The 22,398-nt window shown below is 39.4% G+C and overlaps 1 protein-coding gene across 6 annotated transcripts in view; it reads right to left on the bottom strand.

Annotated features, from left to right (window-relative positions):
• Positions 1–22,398, bottom strand: part of CRYBG3 (crystallin beta-gamma domain containing 3) — a 124,214-nt gene that overhangs the window by 52,743 nt on the left and 49,073 nt on the right. For all 6 annotated transcript variants that reach the window (XM_068909292.1, XM_068909262.1, XM_068909274.1 and 3 more), the window contains one exon: positions 12,873–13,309. In XM_068909292.1, the coding sequence (XP_068765393.1) occupies positions 12,873–13,309 (437 nt within the window). The remainder of the gene's footprint in view (positions 1–12,872; positions 13,310–22,398) is intronic.

The raw sequence follows: 22,398 nt of genomic DNA, 5'->3' as shown, positions 1-22,398 counted from the left end.
ATTTGAGTGTATCCTCTCAGTAGGTACAGAAAAACATAACAAGGGAGTGCATTTATCATCTAAAATAGAATCTCTTTAGGTTTTAGAGGCATAGATTCTTATTTGAATATTAATTTTGTTTTAGAGTGGGGATTTAGTACTATTTACAATCATAGGTAAAGTCCCTCCTTGTGCAGTGTTTGGACATGCAAAGAGTACAACTGAACTACAAGCAAAATTATTCATACCCATAATATTAAAACAGAGATATAAACACTCATCTATATACTCATTTTACTTTGCCAGGTATATTTTTAGCATTAGCCCTGATGAAGCCTACAGCAGTATCTCAAAATAGGATTTATAAGCTAGTTATATTAAGTTAGAGAAGAAACAGGAAAGTCATGTGTAAACACCATGTCTCCCATGCATTTGCAAAGTTAGGTGCCTACGTTTAGTCTTTCCATACCACTGTTTCGGTTTCCAGAGATACCAACAGTGGTAGCTGCTAAACATCACACACACCACTTGTTTAAGTTGCTATCTTCAGCATTCACATCTCTTCAAACAAACATACGCATTCCTCATCAGAAGAAAATAACGCAGTTGGACAAAGAGAGAGAGAGAAAAATAAACAATTTTAAAAAAAATTGAGTTAGATCATTTTCTACCTCTTCACAGAAAACTGTCATCTATATTGGGAAAACACTTTTCAAAACTCTAGAGATCCTAAAAATCCTAGAAGGAGGAAGGATTGGTCGAGTCCTACAGCACACTGTATTCACTTGGCATCAAAGTCACAGCAATAACAAAAACAGGTCTTAAGAATATGTAAGATCTGATCATGCTCTCCCTCAGAAGTACCCTTGCCAAGTAACCGCTCCTATTACAGTGGAGTTGCAATAGGGTCAAAACGTTCTAAATAATCAGAAGGTTACACTGTCAAGCTTTTACAAAATCCACCAGTTTGCCCATACTTTGGTCAATCTCAAAAATGAAAGTCAGCCTACAACTGTCCTGAACAAAGATAACATCTATTTTAAGAAAACGAAGAGAATACTGCATGTTCCAAATACAGAGCAAACAGAAAACATGCAGAATACAACACCAGTTCTCCACACAAGCTTTATGGACTCTTGAAAAGGAAAGCAGTAATATCAGGTGTTTAAAGAGAACACAGTAATGGCATGGCGAGGTACTGAGCGCCTGTTTCCACCACAAACAAAGCAGTATTTTGAATAAACTGCTTGATCACAATTAACTTGCACAGAACATCTTTCATTCTGCAGTTGAGACTTTCTCTGATAGGCAGCAGGAAGAATTCAGAATTTATCTATAAACATATGCCAAGAACTGATGTTCTAACACATGCTTGGAAAATACCTTTCTGTTTTTGTTTCCTGTGCTCAATTTTGCTTTCAGATTTCTCCCATGAACTCAATAATTCATAAACCCCAGGGCATCCAGAAATGGGATAAATAGGTTAATTTTATTGACTATTGCCTTCAGAGGGAAGGAAAGCAGAACCCGGCATGACACGGTGCTCTATTTACTCTGATTTGAGGCACTAATCCCAATTAAGACTCGTACCACTTATTATACGCTCTCAGGCAAAACAAATACAGAGTTTTTTTTCCCTTGCCTGCATGTGCCTTTTATCCTTTCTTCCAATTCTTTTACTCTCCTTTTGTCTTCTGAGTGACTTTTATGCTCCAATTGATCAATTTGTAGTTGAAGTCTGAGCAAGGCTCAGAAAAATCTGCCCTACAGAGCTCTGTGCACAAACCCGACCCTGACTAGCAGCATCTGCAGCTGGTTGCGGAGCCAGTAAAATACGTTTAACAGAGGATGGGGAAGGAAGGACCTCTGTGTTTCTATGGGCCTAACAAGTGAGAAGATTCCAATTTCAGTCCTATTTAGCCCAATCTGCAAGCCAAGCAAGCATTTAAAATTCAAGTCTCTTGAGGTTAAAGGCTGAGGCCTTAATATCCCTTAGCCCTCCAGTCCTGACATTGTTTTCTAGCAGTGTCAAGGGCCAAAACTACCATGGCGGAGACCGTTGTTTGTGCTGCTTGTTGAATGACGCTCTTACTCAGAGATGGGTTACTTATACCCTAGAGAGACTCTTTCTTTTGCGAACAATCTTCCTCCCCTTCACAAAGCTGGGCTTCACTACATCCCTCCTGTCCTCTTTGCCCTGAATGCTCCTCTTTCCCTGAACATACCCTCCATTGCCTCAATTCCTCTGCTCACGAACCCGACACTATTTTCTCCCAGAGGATGCTACTTTCTTCAGCAATTAGTCACGGTATGCCAGTAACAGCTTATCCCAGGAGAAGGCCTCATCCTGTAGCTCTACTCAGTCAGTGTCTCCTACCACACAGCTCTGCTATCCTACAGACTTGACTCTACCAAGAATTTCTTTTAAAAAGGAACCGACCTCTCCACTGCAGACAGGGCAATCGAGGGATCTGCTGATCTTTGACCAAGAATCTGCTGCTCAGAATATTTTATAAAGTTTTTGCCAAAAGGCCTTTTATTCTCAGCGCCTTTCTTTCTAGAGCATGTGGAGATGTCTGAAATCTGAACAACGCACAGACAATAGTAAGATGTTTAAAAAATGAAAAACCATGTTCCCATGCTACAGCTGAACTCAGCTGGCTTGCTCCAAATCTTGCCGTAAGTCTTATGAAACACATTTAGAAGCTTATATTTCCTTCTCCAGGCTGTGTCACACAAAATCTTTTAAAATTGTCACTAGAGACTTGTTTCATAGACATTTAACGTAACAGTTCACCTCTGATCATCAAAAGACTATGTCATTTCACAACTTACCTTAAAAACTCTTTGCACAGAATTTTCTTTACAGTTCATGTGAGGATATAGATGAAAGCCTGATTAACTCATGTGCAGTTCTGCCTCATATTTCAAATACTGGGAGATTCCTTCTTTCCTTTCTTCATGGGAGGCTATTCAATTCCCTACAAAGCCTAAATTCAGTTTCACAAAAGACAGCTTGACAGCAACAAGAGAAGATGTCAACACAAATTACTTTAAATTTGTCAGAGTAGGTGCCTGTAGTGGTTTCTTCTATTCCAGAAGAAAAAAAACCTATGAACTAAAAAGTTCAGAGAAGGCTAAGCCGAGTAGGAGAGGAGGCCATCTACTGACACATCTCATGTGACAGACATCTGTGTAACTTACATAAAAAGCGGCATTAGGGCATAAAACAAGCTTGTGAGTTTTGGAGCCCTGAAGCAGGACAAATTTGACTACTTTGAATGCCTCATTTCAATGCATCCATAAAGCCTACCATTATTTGCATCTTTTTCAAGGGGATGTTACCAAGATGGCGGCCCCTCCAAATCTCTATATTTATACTATATAATAAAGCAGATTGCAGATATCCTGAGACTACTTCCCAGTAGATCCAGGAGGATCATTCAGCATGATACAATGCTACATGGATATAGCACCCCAGATCCCCACAGCTGCATTTGCACAGCACGGCACCCAGGCTAGAAAGCCCTTACACCTACCATCACTGCCTGGCTTCGGGCTTCCTAGCTCATGCTGAGCACTGTGTAAGCAGGAGTGCACAGCTCCTGGAAAGGTGGGCTTAGTTCCTTCTGCAGCACACAACACTTGGCTCTCCCAAGATATGCAGTGGCCATTTTTCTCCTCATACCTCACTCCTAGCTACGTTCTCTCCAACCTGGGAGTGAGTCTTCAGCCTTTTCAAGGGCACAGGAGCATGTTTTTCCTAATTTCCTTTCACAGACCCCTCAGAAATAGTTCAGGGACCAGAGAGAGCGGCACACTACAGGCTGAAAACCACTGTTCTAAATCAGTATGTCTTTTGTGCCTCCTGTCTATCCTTCCCTATTTTAAAATTATGTTCCTGTTAATTGTTTTAATTTTTTCCTACTTAGTTTTTTCCTACTGCATATTTAACTGACAACTTACTTTTTAAAAATTATATTTAGGTCCTTTGTCTGGAAAGAACTATCTTAAAGTTACTTGTTTGAAAAATCTTCTGTTTGAACCCCACTTATTCAGATAGCTGCCTTCTGCAGTCATGTTAGGTCTTCACAGATGGAAAAAAAATATAAGCCTTACAGAAAAAAAGCCACTGTGGACTAACTGAAAAGTCACCATACATGATGTAGATCAAAGAAAATGATTTCTTAGCCAGAGGGGATAACTTCATGATTTCAATGTGAGGTTTGAAATACCTCATGGCCTGGGACTTCACACTGCTCAAACCAAACTTTTGACCTTCTGAAATACACACATGGATTTGCACACAGCAGACTTTGCAGGAAATTTCAACCTAATGCTCTGTAAGGACAATTAAGAGCCAACTACAACTTTAAGAAAAGCAAGTGTTGCCTCTGTGACCTTGGAAGGAATGTTTTTCCTTCCTCTTGCTCTTTGCGGTACTACTTCTTCATTATCTTCCATATCTGGAAGAGTAATTGTATTCTTGATTCTGAAGGAAGAGAATACAGATTGAGGCTTGACCCCCTTCCAGCAGCTGCAAGACCAACACCAAAACTAAGAACCAGGGATCACTCCCAGCTCTTCACTGCCACCTTTCCCCAACACCTCAACAGCAGACAACCCTCCTGCCATGCAGGGGTGCAAAACATGCACGCATACGTACGTGCATATAGCTGACAGCCACCCCCCTCTTCCTCCTCTTGGTATTTCAGTTCGCTCCCCCTTCCTTCCCCTCTGTCAGACAACGCAGCAGACACTAAGAAAGCCAGGTGCTCAAATTCCCTGCCTTTTCTGGGGAGCAGGGAGTTGGGGATGAGCAGAGTCACGTGTTGCCATGTGCTGGCTCACGGTTGATGAATGTTGGAGGATTCCAAGATGCTTTTAAAGCCAACAAAAAGCAAACCACATTTAGAATATGGATGGCATGAAGTTACTTTGTGCAATGGCCTCATCTTTAGATGCAGGATCATAGTTTAATATAGGCTGGAAGGGACTGCAGGAGGTCATCCAGTTCAACTCCTCCGCTCAGAACAGGGCCAAGTGGCTTAGGGCCTCGTCTTGCCCAGTTTTGAGCATCCCCAAGGACAGGGGCTCCACAGCCTTCCCGGGCACCTGCCCCCATGTTTGACCTCCCTCACAGGGAAAACACATTTCCCAGGATCAAAACATCCCATTTTCCAGGCTTCGCCTGCTGCCTGTCGCCCTGTCAGTGCGTGTCTCCGAGAGGAGTCTGCCTCCATCTCCGCTAAGCCCTCCCATGAGACAGTGACGGACAGCAACAAGATCACCCCTTAGCTTTCTCTTCTTGAGGCTGAACAAACTCAGTTCTCAGCCTCTCCTCATACATAACGAAGCAGTAAAGCTAGTACACTCAGGAAAGACTGAAGCTTTGGATATGTTAAGGAAACAACAGAGTTTTGACTCCAGGCTGCCTGAAACAAAGAGTGCGCTCTCCCTGTCACACACACTGATGCTAACAGGACTTAGGCAGATGGATCAAAAGGAGATTATATTGGAAACTGCATCTGGGGCATTACTCAGGTGCTGCACTTAATCTGAGGAGGCAGCAAAAAAAGATTGCGTATTCCAGTAGTTCCAGCTGTCTACTTAAAATGGGGACCCAGCGATATCCAGTCACTGTGGTTGCTACTTGCCACTGCAACAACAGTAAAGATGAAGTTGAGAAGATTACGTCGTTATTGCTAGATAATGGTCCAGGACACCTGAACAATTACATTGCAGATGCAAAGAACTCCTTAACTTAAAATGGTCCCATAAAATATTGTTTCTGAGAAACATTCTCTATAAATTGAACAGAGAACATAGCCGAACATCCTAATAAAAATAATTCAGTGGAAAAAAACAACCCAGTTAATTTTCAGCTTAATTAATTTAGCTCAATTTTGCATCATGCATCTGTTAAGAATTATTCTTTAACTAAGAAGCTTTCATCCTTTAGAAAGATAAAAATCTTTGCTTTGGTGCCAGCCAGAACCTTACCTTTGGCCCTCATCCCAGCTCTGGGCAGGTAACCTCTCCAGTGGGCAGGCCTGGGCCTGTTTTCCTCCTGTGGCAGATTCTCCAAATTAACCTAACTTTGAGAATGGTTTGCTTAATCCCAGCACAACATTTATCTTAACGAGCTCTCAGTTGATTCACATAGGCTTTAGCTCTGGTCAAACTCTGAAAGTCTGTGAGTAGTGTTAAAGGGCAGCTTGTTCAAATCGAGGTGTGTATATACATATATATGTGTGTGTGTGTATGTGTGTGTGTGTGTGTGTGTGTGTGTGTGTGTGTGTGTGTGTGTGTGTGTGTATGTATATATATATATGTATGTATGTATATATGCGTGTGTGTGTGTACACATGCATATGTCTAGAATAAAAGGTTTAAGAATAACTTTAAGCCTTCTGTTGTTATTTGACATACCATTAATCCTTCTGCTACCACACCTAACGTTAGATCCTTCATGAAAGTTTAGGTATACCCCTCCAATCACTGCCTGAGGCCTCTTCCACAATTCACCCAAGGGAATCAGTGGCAGGATGCCACTAGCCTGGTCTTTCACAGAAATGGTCTTTAAAATCAATTTTGGGGTATATTTTGCTGCCCTAGAATGGCAGAGCTTTACCCACACAGTTTATGCCCTTGAGAGAAGCGGCAGGTAACATTCAGCAATGATTCACCATGCAGTCAAGCACCAGCAACGGCACAGTGCTGAATTTTCATGGTCAGCGAAGGCAGGCAGGGGCCAGAATTTCCATCAAAAGACAAATCTCGACATCCTTCTCCTTCCTCCCCCAGATGCTTCTCTCTAACCCCCAAACTGCTCCTTGTGCCACTCAAGTGCCTGTGTTGCCAGCTGCATCAGGGAACTGATTAGGGCTAAAAGTAGCTATCTAGATCAAAACCACTGTGTGGGATGTGTGCGGGGCACCAGCCAGCAGGATCACCCAGTGGTCAGCACAGCCGCCCTGGTGCTCCCCAGGGCCACTCACATGCCAACACATCATAAAGAAGTGAAGCAGACATCTGCCCATCTCTGACAGGCTGTATATTACTATACATGTGTATCTATATAGAATTATACACTATATATACTTTCCTGTTTCTGTCCAACAGACACTTTCAAAGATGGACAGACACTGCCATGCTGCGTGTACTCCCACGGTTTAAAACGTTCAGGTCCCGTCTGTAAAATTAGTTCTGTGCTGGCAATCACAGAGAAGGACATGGCTCTGATCACAAGATGGGTGCAATCTGGACAAATGCAGCACTAGCTTCCCCACTCTGCTACAATATTCCCCAGGACCTACGTGGAAAGACCATCACTTAGAATGAAATGATTTAATTTCTGTTCATCTATTCTTCATTCTCTGCCAATGGGATATACTGAGAAAGATGAATGCTGCCAGTACTGACTAAATGAAACCCAAAATGTGTAAGTTATCAGACAAATTAACGGCAGTATCTGTGTACGACTAGGAATCTGCATCTGACCAGTAACGCAAAGGTGAAGGAAAAGCTCTAAAATAAATGCATTAACCAGAATGATAAAGGTCTAAAGGATTTTATCATCTTCATTTCTGAAGGAGCAAAATAAAAGGACAGGATTCTGATAGGACTTGGATGGGAAGTACTATGCACTCAGATTTGTAGCAATGAATTTTCTAGACTTTAAAATCCCCCAAATCTTCACATAAAAAACAACCACCTATAACCTAGTAGGTCTTATAAATGGTCTGAAATTTGCCTCTCCTCAAGGCTACCTCTCTTTTTAGATGAAATAGCTTGCAATGCTCTCACTAAACTCTTGTGAGGACTTGGTTCCCGTGAGGGTGCAATGTGTAAAGCAAACTGGTTTTGAATATACGCTTTTGAAACCATCCCCTTTTGTCTTCTAGATACAATTAAGAAACCCTCGCAGTTCTAGGGTTGGGAGTTCTTTCTCACATCCAAGTGAGAGCCACAAGGCTCATAACAGAAAAGACTTCACCAGGAGTTGAAAAACATTTGTTATATGAAAATGCTTTTTATCTAGGGGACTAATTTGTTTATATTAGTTTATGTATTTACATTAGTTGTGTATATACCACACTCCCATCATCTCCATATAAGCAGTCTATAAAAATAAAATAGTCTGTTTTTGCATAAAAGCCATGTCTGTTTTGCCTCTCTAAACATCTTGCTTATCAATAGCAAAATGATACAAATCTAATCTTTTTTATTAAAACATAATAAAACATAGGAAAATTTAAGTCATACAAAAATTTAGTACTGAAAACAACAGCTTTTCTTGATACTAAGACAATACCTCATCAACCAATTCAAATAACCACTATTCTTATCTTAACTTCTACTCTATCAGTAGCAGAGACTGACAGAATATTCAATAAAGTATTTTGACTATTAGCTCTCTGTTAGTTTCAGAGAAAAGGCAGGAACTTAAATACTTTGTCAAATTTGGGTATTAGCATCTTAACTAGCAGTCAGAATTTTATAATCAAAACACTTAGAGTGGGTACAACTTTGATTTTCATCTCGTCACTCGTGTTCAGCAAACCATGTAATAAAGATTTTTTGCGTGAACTCCCAAAAAAGCCATAGAGTTTCACAAATACTATTGTCAAGCATTTTATTATGCTCAGCATCCACTTACTGTTACTGGATGTCAGAAAAAATAAAAAATGTACTAGAAGATAGGCAAATGGCAAGCAGTCAACAGAAATGCTCTGGGCCATTACTCATATAACCTTTTTTCTGGAAAACAGACAAAGGACACAAATCGTCGCAGTTATTTCCAACTGCTGGTACAATGCCTACGACCACAAATAGCATTCTTGAGAACGCAGCAGATATATACTGCAGGAAGCCTTTTTCCAGGAGTATTAGGGACATGGCCTCAACTTCAAAGCACTTAGTAGCCATTAACTTACTTTGCATTTTTCCCGCTTACAGCCAAATAAGTGTTACTTTCCCACTATATTTCACCTACCTCACCCCCTCCATCATTAACACTTTGCAGAACAGCACAAGCCCTATTGCTTGTTTGCTTTGCCTTTCAATGGCAAGAAAATCTTCATCCCAGACAAATGGAAGACTAATAGATATAGTAAATTGAGACTCAACTAGCTCAACCCTCCTAACCCATTTTCAGTGCTGCAATTATTAGACTGCTGCCCACACTAATTATTGCCCAAAGACTTTGTCCCATTTATCACAGTTTTGTCCTCTATGCTTCTCCTTTACCACTACCACTTGCCGCTTTCTGGACTAAAGGACCAGAATCCCTTGAGGTCTGATTACCTCTGTGAGTCAACCAGCCAGGGTCATGAAGAAATAATGTGGCCTACACCTTTTGTCCCTCACAAACACATACTCCGCAGGCTAAGCTCATGAATTCCTCTTCCCTTGGCTCAAGGCCTGGAAACTTGAGTCTCTTCCAAAAGCCAAGCCTCCCACAGAGGGCAGAATTAACCTCAGTCTACAGGTCAGAGCAGCCCGATTTCCTTGTATTTTGCAATATATTGCTTTAAGGATATGAGGTTAATAAAATTGCCTGGGTAGATGTATCTAAGACCATTCAGTAGGTGTTTAATTTTGAAAGGTTTGAGAGGTTTTTTCAGAACAACTCTAATCGGTATTATGCAATCTAACAATTTTCCCTCTTCCACCTATCTTTGCAACCTCTTCTCTACCACAGATAAGCTCTAATTTAATATTTAACAGTAGTTTAGAATTAACCAAAATTCATTCAGAATGTCCCTCGTGACAAAAGAAATGGTTATAAGCTTAGCAATACACATTTGCAGTGGCATTATAGATTTGCAAAACCATAGGCTTCAGCTTGTCTTTAACTTAAATGCTAAAATCACAATTTAACATAATAACCAATGGAATCTACAGTGCCTTTGAATATATACAGATCACTAACACAATGCCTCACCTCTCTTTTGGGACCCCATCCTCAAGAGATTAGCAGAAGACCACATTCACACTATCCTTTTGCTTCATGGTGTCCACAGACCATTCTGTTTTTTCCTGCTCCATCTGTTTCCCCATCATTCTTCATGTGATTCAGCACCCACTTCTAACTACATAGCACTTTCTGCAAAACTATCTAATCAACTGTCTGCAATCAGGAGCACTTTTATAGTTTAACTATGCAAAATGAACAATATTAGTTAATATTTAGTAAAGAAGCTAGTACTTAACAGGAAAACCTGCTCTACATCCTTTAAACTTTCATAAATTAAAAGAGAACAAAGATGGCCCAGTCATTTCTGTAGAAGAAAATATGCATCCTTGACTTACACTTTTAAAAAAAGTAAACAGTGCAAACCTCCGCCTCAACATTCTCATTTTCTCATTTTACTTTCTCTTTACTAATTGCTTCAAAGCAGAATTCACATTGTATATTCAGGTAGAGAGAAGCACAAATAACAGTTGTAGGCATCAATAAAATGGAAAGTCAAAGCAAGCCCATTTGTACGCTGTGGAAAGCCAGCGGAACTCAGTGATTTCTGCCTGGAGGGAAATACGAGCACCAGCTCTTTCCTGCACCATCCAGGGGATGCAAAGAAGAAGGAAAGATTGACTTCTTAAACGCTGCCCTTGGCCTTTTCTCATCCACTTTGCCTTTCCAGGCTCCGACCGCCATGTTTAGTCCACCACATACTGGGCCTTCAGGTGAATCCCCAAGATTCATATTCGTCTGAACAACTAGGAGATACTGAAGGTATGTTAGAAGAGTACAGCATATAAAAAGACTGAGTTTGTTGGGGAAAAGAGTAAGAAAAGAGATTGGACAGAGGACAGACTACCATTGTAAGCTAAGTAATATAATCAAAAGCCTGGGAGGAGAGGGTAAAAAAAGAGCAAATACTTGAAGAAAATGAAAGCGAAAGTATGCTGAGATACTCTATGGAAGAGACTACATGGAGTAAAGGAAAAAGGAAAAAAACAAAAAACCCTGTTAATGTCTCTTGTCTTTTTTGACTGAAGGTCTCTTTGAGGCAAGAACTGCTTTTTATTATGTATCTGCACAGCCCCTAGCATTATGGCACACAATCTGACTGTCCGTTTCCAGAGTACACAACAGCAAAGGCAAACAGCAGCAAGAGACTGATGGAGCAAGTCAGCCTGCTAAACAGGTTTCGAGAAATGCACAGTTTGTTCAGGAACTAGACATACTGGTGAACAGACTGTACCGAATATAATTTTGTCTACTGAATAATGCATTCTAGGACTCTCCAGATAACAACTAAAAGAAAAGTAAATTTTCTTATACATTGGATCAATGAAGTGGCCCTGGGTTGCAACACAGGGCTTTGAAAAACTGCTGATGAGATGTGTGCTACTACAGTAAGAATTCATAATAAAAGCTGGTCAATCATGCTACCAAAAACTAAGATGTACTGAAGAGAACACAACCATTATTGTAGAGGTTATTACAAAGGGTGCAGTATTTTTGGTGAAAATACAGCCAATTTTCACACTGGCATACTGGTTGAGGTTCACTAGAATAGGTGTCATGTCCCCTTCTTAAATCCTGATCACTACCGTCTCAGCCTCTGTAATACAAAGGTGAATGACAGATGCCCATAATCATTGGTCTACTGAGTAATAGGGACAGAGTGCTGGAGACATCCTTGATATGGAAGAAAATTCATTAAGCAGTTACTCTGGGAATCTCCAACCTCCTAGATGGACGTGAAATACTTCACATACTATAGGTACTTCGACTTGTGCTCAATGTATTTTAAAACTTTAAAAAAAGGTTTCTTTTCAGTACATCTTCCCATTCTGAAATCCAAGACATACTTTCCCCTTCACCAACTGCAGGAGCACGGAGTAGAATTATGAGTTACCCCATACCATTATTTTTGGCTTAAGGTTTCAAATAAATACCCGGAACAATACTGAAAATTTGAGTAAAGGTTACTTACAGAGTCATTGTCTGTGGGGCAGTTCATATTCTATGCTCTAGCCAAAAGCTGGACACTTATTGTACGCCTACACACCACACTTCAGCTATTCTGGCCCACGTATGGCTAAATAACAACTACAAATACTTTTGGAATACTATTATCTATGTTTATGCCACGGCCAGAAAGATTTATTTGTAAGATACAGTGTTTTAATACTACAAACTATAAATAAATACTAAATTAAAATACTGTAAGTAGTGTAACATATAGAGGTTTTTGTTTGTTTGTTTTAGCTTTTCTATTCTCACACATTAATGCCCTTGGCACTAATTTTTTTGGAAATGCTTTTTGGAAATATTGCAGGACTGAAAAGATGTACCATATTTAGGCTAATTGAGTATTTTATGTAACATTCTTTAGATGACCGAAAAAGCCCAAAGAACAAAGGGAAACAAAATACATCAGCAAAAAATCACCAAGTCAAATGATCCACGAAAGATAATTTAAAAATGCAGAATCCTTATTTGCAGAAGTAAAAATACAGAACTAATAAGATATAAAAGGGAAGTCAAATATTTAGACCTTTATTTAGCCCACGACACAGAAGGAAATAAATTCTCTTTGTACTTTTTTCACAGATTTAAAATTCAGAATGTATTTCTGAATGCTACATCTTTTCTCTCTTAACACTTACATGGGGTCTACACTGGCCTATTCATGGTCAGGAGAGTTCTAGAAAAGCTTCATTAAAGTTGTATTTGTTGCAGTTGGCTTCTCAACATTTCTTTAATAAGAAGTAAATAATTAGTACTAGAGTATTGCACAAGGTCAAGTCAGTGACATCCTAAATTGCCCTTAGAAATGACAGTCATCTGCCATATATACTTGGCAGAACTTGGTCAGTCTAGCTCTGCACACACACAAGCATTGACATATTTCATATTAAATTATGAAACTTACTTTGGCACATCTGCAGATCGTTTCTGGCCTCCTTGTAGGTCCTGTGAGATATCTTTCCCAATGTTGTTTAAGATGGTGTCATCTTTATTTACAGAATCCTCTTTTATTCTAGCTGTAGAACAGACAGGCTCTTCAATTTTCAGATTCTTTGGATGCTTATCTGCCAGAAGGGTGTTTCTGTTCTGTAAATCCTTTTCATAGCTGTTGGGTTCATCTTGGAAGGTAGACGGTTTAGATTCTACCAAAGAAGATTTTGATGCAATATTAAATAAGCTTCCAAGAAACTGAAAAAAACCTTCTCTGGGTTGCTTGTCTTTATCTGCTGTTTTGGTTCCAGGTGTCAAACTAGGAAGGCTATTAGCCTTTTTTAACTCCTCTTGGATTTCAGAATTGCTAAGTTCTTCTGTGGAATGGTTCCTCTCCTCATTTTGGCAAACCTAAAATAAATACAAGAAGTAGATAAGGAACATGAGTGTCATTTTCATGTGTTCCAAAAATCCTTAATTTGCTCCTATGCATTGCATTCCTTTCTGCAGATCTGTAGGTTAAAGAAATATTTTTTTTTTAAAAGATTTTTGATCAAAGTCCCATCGTCTCTTCTTTTTGAAACGGGCCCCTGTCTTTATGTATTAAAAAGGTCCCTATTCCACAAAAAACGAACAGACTACATAGGCTAGAAGATTCACTAAGCAGCTGCTGTGGAAGTAAAGCATGGTAGGACAGGAAAACAACGATCACTTCAGCTTGTAGGGGGTAAAAAAAAAGAGGTAGCAAGGAACAAAGACCACATATTAAAATCTTTTTTTTTGCTTCACAATCTGCAAATGCTTTTTCCCCGGGTCCAAATTTTCTGGGGACCCTTCTGTTCCCCCCCCCCCCCAATCTTCTCCATCATTACCCTTCATATTGGGTGCCATATGCATTGTGGCCTAGCTTATCTTTACAATACTATCCTTGTCATTTCAATTCCTACTTCAACCCAATTTATTAAAACAGAACAAAATTAGCCCACCTTTTCTTAGATGAAATCTATTCTGCTCAACAGGAGTGGGAAGGGAGAACATGAATAAAAGTTCCTGCAAAAATTGTGGTTGCGTTAACAATACCTTTGGGAAAGAGTTACTATAAGAGTAATTGTAATTGTTCCAAATGGGATAATGTCTATCCATCCTATCCAAGCAGCAAGTTGCTACTTTCATTAGCTCATTAATCCTATCTCAATTTGAAGATATATTTGTCTCAGGCAACAAATAAGCCTACTGCTCATTTGATGTTAACATCTAGATTCACAGTAATGATGAAAAGAACATGTTAACAAAGACCTCCTATATTTGGGGGAACACCAATTTCTTAAAAATATGCAAGCAATACTTAGCAATATTGGGACAGTGGTCTTTAGTCTTCAAGACGTATTTTGTCACCTTTTTCATACAAAGAGTAGATGCAACTGCTTGATATTAAGTAATTAGATTGCTTTTCTTCCTCAGCTGTGTTGAAAATGGAATTGTGTGAGCACAGAAATAGGGTGGCACTAATTTGTGCTTCAGTAATCCATTCAACCTGTACTTTTTTCCTTCAAACAAGGTGTTTAACTTAACAACCATGTTAAATGTCCAGTGCACTTCTGAAGGTGTGCTAAGTCCTATACTCTAGCCTTTCTTCATCCCACCTGCAACAAATCCCACCTACTTCCCCATATAGAAGTCTACTCGACCCAAACCTATCCCTGAAAATGAAGCAGAAGCCAGTGCAACTGGCTGGTATCTTTAGCGTTAGACAAATTATCCAAGTAGCATGCAAACCAAGATGAATGTCTTGTACTTAGTTTCCATCACATGAACTTAATTGTTCTTTAGATAAAGAAATATAAAATAGAAACAAGAAGAAAACTTAATTCCTAAAGTTTGATAATGTATGAATGATATACTGTAATCAACTTCAAAGTTTTACTGTCATAGTTTTTTCCTGCACGTCGATTAATATTTTATCATTGATACCAGTTTTTGATTTAACTTTAAGAGAGAGGGGGTATTTCTCCCTTGTTCTGCAGTTAATATCATTCACAAATTTGTCAGCTGTAGCTTTCAAAGAATATTTCATTGCAGGAAAGTGCACAGAAACCTTATTATTTTCTCTGCGAATATAACTATTCTAGATGACAGAATTTTATATTAATTACTATAGACTACAGTAATTACTACAGTACCTATGAATTTAACAGCTAGATGCATTAGTTACAAAAGAAAGTATTATGTTCAGTTTAACAGTTTAATATTATAGCATCTTCATTCCTTTAAAAAAAGAGAGATAGAGAGAGGGAGGGAGGGGGAGAGAGAGAGAGGGAGGGAGGGAGGGAGGGAGGGGGAGAGAGAGAGAGGGAGGGAGGGAGGGAGGGGGAGAGAGAGAGAGGGAGGGAGGGAGGGAGGGAGGGGGAGAGAGAGAGAGGGAGAGAGGGAGGGAGGGGGAGAGAGAGAGAGGGAGGGAGGGAGGGAGGGGGAGAGAGAGAGGGAGATTCATATTCTGTAACTAGTACTTCCTCCTCCCTGTTAGGAACTGGGACTTCAGCCACAGCTAAATCTCTACATGTGATATTTTTCCATGGCAGCGCTGAGACAAAAAACCTGTAAAGACAGTGCTTCTTATTTATAAGCATAATTCATGTCCTGCATGAAAAGCTGTTCTGCAGTCTCAGCTTCCAGAAACACCAATCTGTTTAGTCTTTCCTTCCTCTTTAATCTTCCTTTCCTTACTTAACTTTTGGTAAATCAAAAGAACAGGAAGTTTTAATATGAAAGGGTCCTTCCATACCTTTAAGCATAAATAGCGTCTTGCATAAAAAAGCCGTGAAGAACATTTATACTATGCTTACTTTCAGATGCATGTGGCTATTAAGTCCCAACACAGAAGCTATGCAAATCCTTCTTTCCTCCCTTGAATACAATCAATCCTACTCTCCATCTAGATTTTCCCCACTGTTCCGCTTTATTTTTCCTATAGAAGACAGCCTCAGCTATCAGTGTTTTTATCATTTGCACATAATGTCCCAAATTCACAGTTTAAACCATTCTTTAGGCATTATACAAGTCAAAAAAAAAGACCCAAACCAAAGAAAAAACCACACAACTGTTCTTGCTCCAGATTTTAAAGTATGCATTTTCAGAAAATGGCATATTCAAATTAATGAGACTAAAGCACATGATCTGAAAATCCAGTAAGCCTTTAACATAGCAGGAGCCTGAGCCTTCAGGCATAAGTGCCTGAAGAATGTAGCAGTCCTAAAGCATTGCCCATGCTTCTCTCCGAGATTGTCTCTGAGGGAACCTACTAGCGAACGCTAACGAAAACAGCAAAGGGAGCAGGGTGTAGGTGTTTGCAAAGGGTGTATGTGCTTCTAAAAAAAAGAAAGGGAGCAGGGTGTATGTGAAGTGATTCCTTCCCCAGTGTATCTCAGTTTTCAACAGTCAGAGCTTTAGCTCATCTTGACAGAGGGGTTGCATCTGTGCCACAGCTCAGTACTTGAGCAGTCTGATATTTAGAGCACGGGAGAAGTATTGCTGATCCTAGTATCAATTATGCTTCATCTCATCATTTAAAAAACCGAACAAACAAAAAAAACTTTTCCAGTGCTGATGTAAAGAGAGAAATAAGCCTTCCTGCGATGGTATTGTCTTTCTGGAGCGCTCCTTTCATATGCAGACGGTCATCAGCCTTCTCCTTTGCCTCCCCTTTTCCATTCTTTATGAGGTTTCCTGCTTCTGACATGCTTCATAAAGCTTTTAGAATTAGCTTCTAATCCTTTAGCAATTTGCTACTCAAAACTTTCCTGAGCAAACCTTGAGTAACCTGCTTTGACCTCATGGTTGACCCTACTTTAAGCAGCAGGTTGGACTGGACAACATCCTGGGGTCCTTTCCAACCAGAATTACCCTGCGATCCTATGACCTTGCAGGCAACCAGGCTAGTGCAGAAGGGAAACTCAGCAGAGCATAAAACAAGATTATGACTTAAATCAGGTGACTAAGAAGACTGCTATAATAATTGAAGTTACATCTATTATGCAGTGAGGTGGGGTGGTCTCACCTGACTTGAGTATTCACTGCAGAGAATCATCAGCAGCACGGACCTAGTTGACAAGCCCATGATGTCATGTCTCAAGCATGACTGCTATCTGAGCTAATTTACTGAACAGTAGACCTAGGTATGTTTTCCACACTGTAATCCACTTCTGACTGTAACACAGACATACGCCCAAAAACCTAATTGTACATATGCAGTCAGGCAGAGGCCTTGCCCACAGTGTGAACAGCTCCGGTGGCTCAACAGCATCCTGAGAAGGGACTGCTTTGCCCGGTCTGCCCAGTATTTATTGCAAGCTGTAAAGAACAGCTCAGAAGGTAGTTGCCTTCTCTCAGCAACAGAATGGCAAAAGTTCAAATTGCCAGCGGTTCTAATTTGGCAGGGTTTATGTCAATCTGCCAAGAATACAATCTCTTTTATTGTCCTAACAAGTGAATGAAATGAAAACATTAACAGCATTAAACATAGATCTCCGTGAACAAAGAATTAGCTTCCTGCCGCAACAGCGAGACATTTCAGATTTCACTCAGCATGAACGAATACTCATTATGAAGCAGAAATTCTGGACTACAGCATGAAGATCTCTCACAGACTGTTTGTTTTACTACACTGGGAGCTGTTGATGAAGAACATTCTGTATGTTGTATGGATATGCCTGTACATTTTAACCACTATGTCTTATTAGAGGTATTGCTGTGAGAGAAGAACGACTGCCACCAGGATTTTAGGATTCTTACTGGGACCAGGGACTTTTGACAAGTCATTTAACTTCAACTTCTCAATTTACTACTTTGAAAAATGGTCACAGCATTACTTCAGAATTTCTGTTCACTAGCGTATAGAAACAATTAAAGAATTTTGGATTAAAGTAGGTGTTGGGTGCACAAAGTAGCATGCTCAGGCATCACTACTTCATATACTGCTAAATCAACAAAGTTCCTAGCCTTAGCTTTGACCTTTCAACACAGCTAAGACATCCGCATTTCGTTTAACAATCTATGAGCATCGCATTGGATTTTAGTCTAATTTATTTTGACCAGCTATAGAGTACGTACATTCTATACGCTGAACAAAATCCACCCCAAAATAGCATGAGTTGCTGGCAGATTGGTACAGTCCCACAACTTGTACCTACTGTATGATTTTTAGCAGATTTCCCTTCTCTGGGAAGGGAAAGCATCTTTGATGCAGTCTCCCACTCATTTTGCAATGAGTGCGACACACTGAGGCACATCAAATTCTTATATGAAACAAGCATTTTTTTTTTTTTTAAACAATGTGAGGAAAAGCAGCTAGTCATTCTCAAACAACTGCAGACATGACATACTGAAAGTCTTTATTTCCTAGTGGAAATCTGATTAAAAACATAATACTCTAATCATAGGATATAGATTAGAAACAAGATTTGGTTTAAAAACAAAAAACCTGTCTTTATATTAGAAACATTCAAGAAAAAGTACTATCAGACAATGAATACATGATAAGCAGAGAACTCCCGGAGTGCACTGCTGCTATAGTGTCCATGAGAAAGATGGATTTAAAAAACAAGCCATCAAAGACAGCTCGTTCAAGACTGTAGTTAGAACGGTGAAGGGGATGACGCAAGGATGTCCACCGTTTTCAGTAACTGTTTAGTTTTAACTAAATAATAGCTTTTAAATAATTGGAAAATGCAAACAAAGATTAACAGAGACTGCCTTTTTTTTTTCTTTTTAATTAAAGGTGAGTTCTGTATCTCCACAAATAACGAACACTTTGAACCTCTAAATCTTTTCACTTTTTTATACTGCAAAGTTTTCCTTCCACATCCTCCTTCCTCTGCTTGTTTTGACATCAGAAGTAGATCAGGTCATGCCAACACCAGAAGACAACAGTAACTAGAGAACTAATAAAATCATGGCATCTTCATAATCAGGAGGAAAGGTTAAACAAAAGGAGGAGATTTTTAGCTAAACTGTATCAGTTTTGCATTTTTTAAATATAGTCATTTAAATTCAATGACTGCTTAGCATTTTGAAACAAAGTGGCCTTTGTTGAAAGTTCAGCACTGGCACTTCTAAAATGTGTTTAGTCATTTGAACTCTTAAACACTTACAGTCCTCAACACAGATTTCATCTGCCATACGCTATAAATACAAAGAAAAGATGAAACAAACATGCTCTGAAACTCTAGTGTTCACCTAGAGCGAGCACCAAAGCTGAAGAAACAGCCAGGCTCATCTACCCCTGACAAGGGAGGCAGAGGAGAGAACATTTATTGTTATTTATTGTTTAAATACTGTCATCTTTATGCTACCTGGAAATGAAATGAATGTGAGAAAGTAGGGCTAGCGAATAGTCTCTTCTCCATGTTCACAGTATGCAGTAGTACTTGTCAGAGGACATTAGGAAAAGGTTTAATTCGCAGCAAGGAATTTTTAGATTGGATGTTAAGAAAAGGACTTGCTGATTATAAGGGTTATGAAAGTTGTGGAACAGTTTTCTGACGAAGCTACAGAGATCTTAGAGATCTCCATCCCTGGAGGTCTTTAAGAACAAGTCAGACAAACTTCATTCAGCTATGATAGAGATACAGTAATCTCACCTTGGGGCAAAGGAGCGGATTAGACAACCTTCGCAGCACTTTCAGTCTCTGTGTTTTCTATGGAGGTTGAGATTATGACTCTATTTGGTTAATCTAGGTGACCACCACCCAGGCTTGAGGATATGGGCCACTTAGAAAGTATTTTATGTTACTGAAATATTGAAGTCTGAGGTATAGATTGCGTATATCATATTTTTACCTACTTTCTCAAACTTCTGCACTTGCCGTGCAGAACTCTTACCGCAGTTCTTACGCTGAGATGCTCAAGATCTCTTTCCTAATCAGCTATGATAGCCTGTGTTTTTTCTTCCATGCGCTCTTTTGGGAAGGATATCCAGTAACAATCAGCAGGTAAATGAGTTTGCCTACATTGTCACTGCAAAGCATCAGCTGAGCTGAGAACCAGAGACAGGGCAAGCCTGGGACCTAAACCGTTTACTACTCTTTAAGTTAATGCAAGCACCAATCATTGCTGCTACAGCTACAGTGTGGGAATACAGGTAGGAGTGCAGGTTAGATTTGCAGTCCAAGCACGTCCAACAGCGTTCTGTGCAATTCCTTCAAATCTGTACTAGTAAGTCATTCTCCAGCAGCAGTGTTAGCTCAATTAGCAGCTGTTGCAAGGAGGTCAACTAGATCTACATTTCAGCTGTAAACTACTGTTTAAAGAGCATAACCAAGAAGCTGCTAGAGATGTATACACGTATTTTTGGAGGAAATACTGTTGCGATATTCCTTTTAAAAACAAAGTCCCTGTTGCACTAAAAGTGAAGTTAATGATATACTAATATGTACTGGACACTATGTAATACAGATACTTAGAACACTAAACATGACGTTCAAAAACTATTTACATCCACAGAGCCATGAGTTCAACGATCACGCCATTCAAAGGGAGCATTTACTCAGGAAGAACAGTGTTTACTGCTCTAATTCAAAGAAACAAAAGCAAAACAAAATCTGTAAAAAGAATAGCAGCAGGCCACAGTGTGCTTTCTGGCACTGAATTAATAGACATGGCAAACACATTTCAGTAATATTTTCTTGAGAGTGATCAAATGATGACTGATAAAGTCACCTCAGCACAGACATAAAAGACAGACTTTGAATTTTCATAAGATGAATATTAAAATATCTTTCTCCCTCGATGAGCTAAACATTTCATCACAGGGAAAAAGAAGTGGGTATAAAGTTCAGAACTGATAACTAAAGTCCTCAGAACAGCCAAAGAGTTACAGTACCTCAGCACGTTTCTCAGCTCAACTCACCCAGGCAGCTATGATTTAAAGGTCTGACCTCTACTGTTAACCTCTACTGTTAAGTCAGAGACTTCCAATTCCCCTGCCCTTTCACCCCGGCCTCCTACTAAGACCGCCAATAAACATACAAAAAACATAGCATGGAAATGTGATATTAAAAACATACAAAAGCATATACTGGAAATGTGATAGTTCCTTAAATTATTGACAGACGGACACAATACAGTATCAACTTTTAGTCACCATCCACATGATATGACTTAAAGTAGGAACATAATTCAGTTTAAAAAAGTGGTAGAGGGCGTGCAACGGCAGGTGGAAAACAAACTAACAAAAAAACCCTAACACTTTCTCTACCTTCACTAAATCATTTTTGACTCTGTTTGTGATTTCACTACACAAAGGATGTAAAATAATAGTGCTAACAGGATTCATTACTATGTATACCAAACTTCTAAAGTATATAAAAATGTTTTTTTTTTTTAATCAGCTTAAGAAAGAGGAAGCTAAGTTGGACAGAAAGCTCTCAATACATTTCAATAGCACTGTGAAAAAGTGTACCTTTCTTATAAAGCCTTTACAAGCACAAGGCATTATTTCAAAGATAATGTAACGCATGCTGCAACACTTCAGACTGCTGAACATAAAGAATACAATTTCATAATAAGCTGCAATGGCAAGACAAAGAACAGAGATCAGATACTTGGAACAAAAATGCACAGCATTAATAATGGCACCAGTTTTTAGTATAGTATTATAGTATTAGTTAGCATAGTATTATTCCGAGTAGATTTGAATGCAATGAATTTAGACTCATCAGAAAAGCTTTTGAATTTGGGGGTTTACAAAAAAAAAAAAAAAAAAAAAAGAGAGAGATTTAGTTTTTTGCAAGAAAGGAGGTAACTCTTAGGCCACTTAAATCTGCCATGCTCCCTTGGCTCCACCTACACATCCTGCTTGTTCCTCTTCACACTTCCTTTTAAGCTCTTCCTGTTCCTATACATTAAGGATGTAAGCTCTTCCTTAAGACCTATACATTTAGCACGTCCCATACATTCAGCAAGCATGCTAAATGATTTCCCTCCCCCAGTCAAAACTTTCTTCAAAAAGTAAATCTGCTTTAGAGTTTTTCACTACTCTAACACAGAAAAATAAGAATTTTTTCAATTGCAGAAAAATTGCTTTTATTGTATTTATTATAGTAGAATCTCATCTGGTTCATCAGGATTCTTTCTATACATGTTTCAAGCCATAAAATCACCAGCCCATTATTTATGGTAACAGGAGGGCAGTCAGTGCTATGTCCTAGGAGCTCAGAACCGACTGGGCTGGCTTGAATCCACTGGGCTTCCAAATAAACATCACCACTCTGTTTTTCGCCTTGACACGAATAACAATACTTAAGTTAACCCTGTCAGATCAAGCTGGGTCTGTGCAGAGGCAACTGCAACACACCACCTCCGGCAAAACCCAACCAAAACATCCCCGGATAGTGAAGATCTGACTAAACAGAGACTGTAAGCCATACAGGAAAAAAGACCATTTTTTCCTCCATGTGCTTAGAAGTCAGCACTAACAAATGTGACCCAGGGCAGAAATCTCAGAT

This window comes from Struthio camelus, chromosome 1, assembly GCF_040807025.1.
Source record: "Struthio camelus isolate bStrCam1 chromosome 1, bStrCam1.hap1, whole genome shotgun sequence".
In the NCBI taxonomy this organism is placed as follows: domain Eukaryota; kingdom Metazoa; phylum Chordata; class Aves; order Struthioniformes; family Struthionidae; genus Struthio; species Struthio camelus.
Note: the sequence above shows the minus strand (reverse complement) of the source record. Positions and strands in the feature narration are given on the sequence as shown.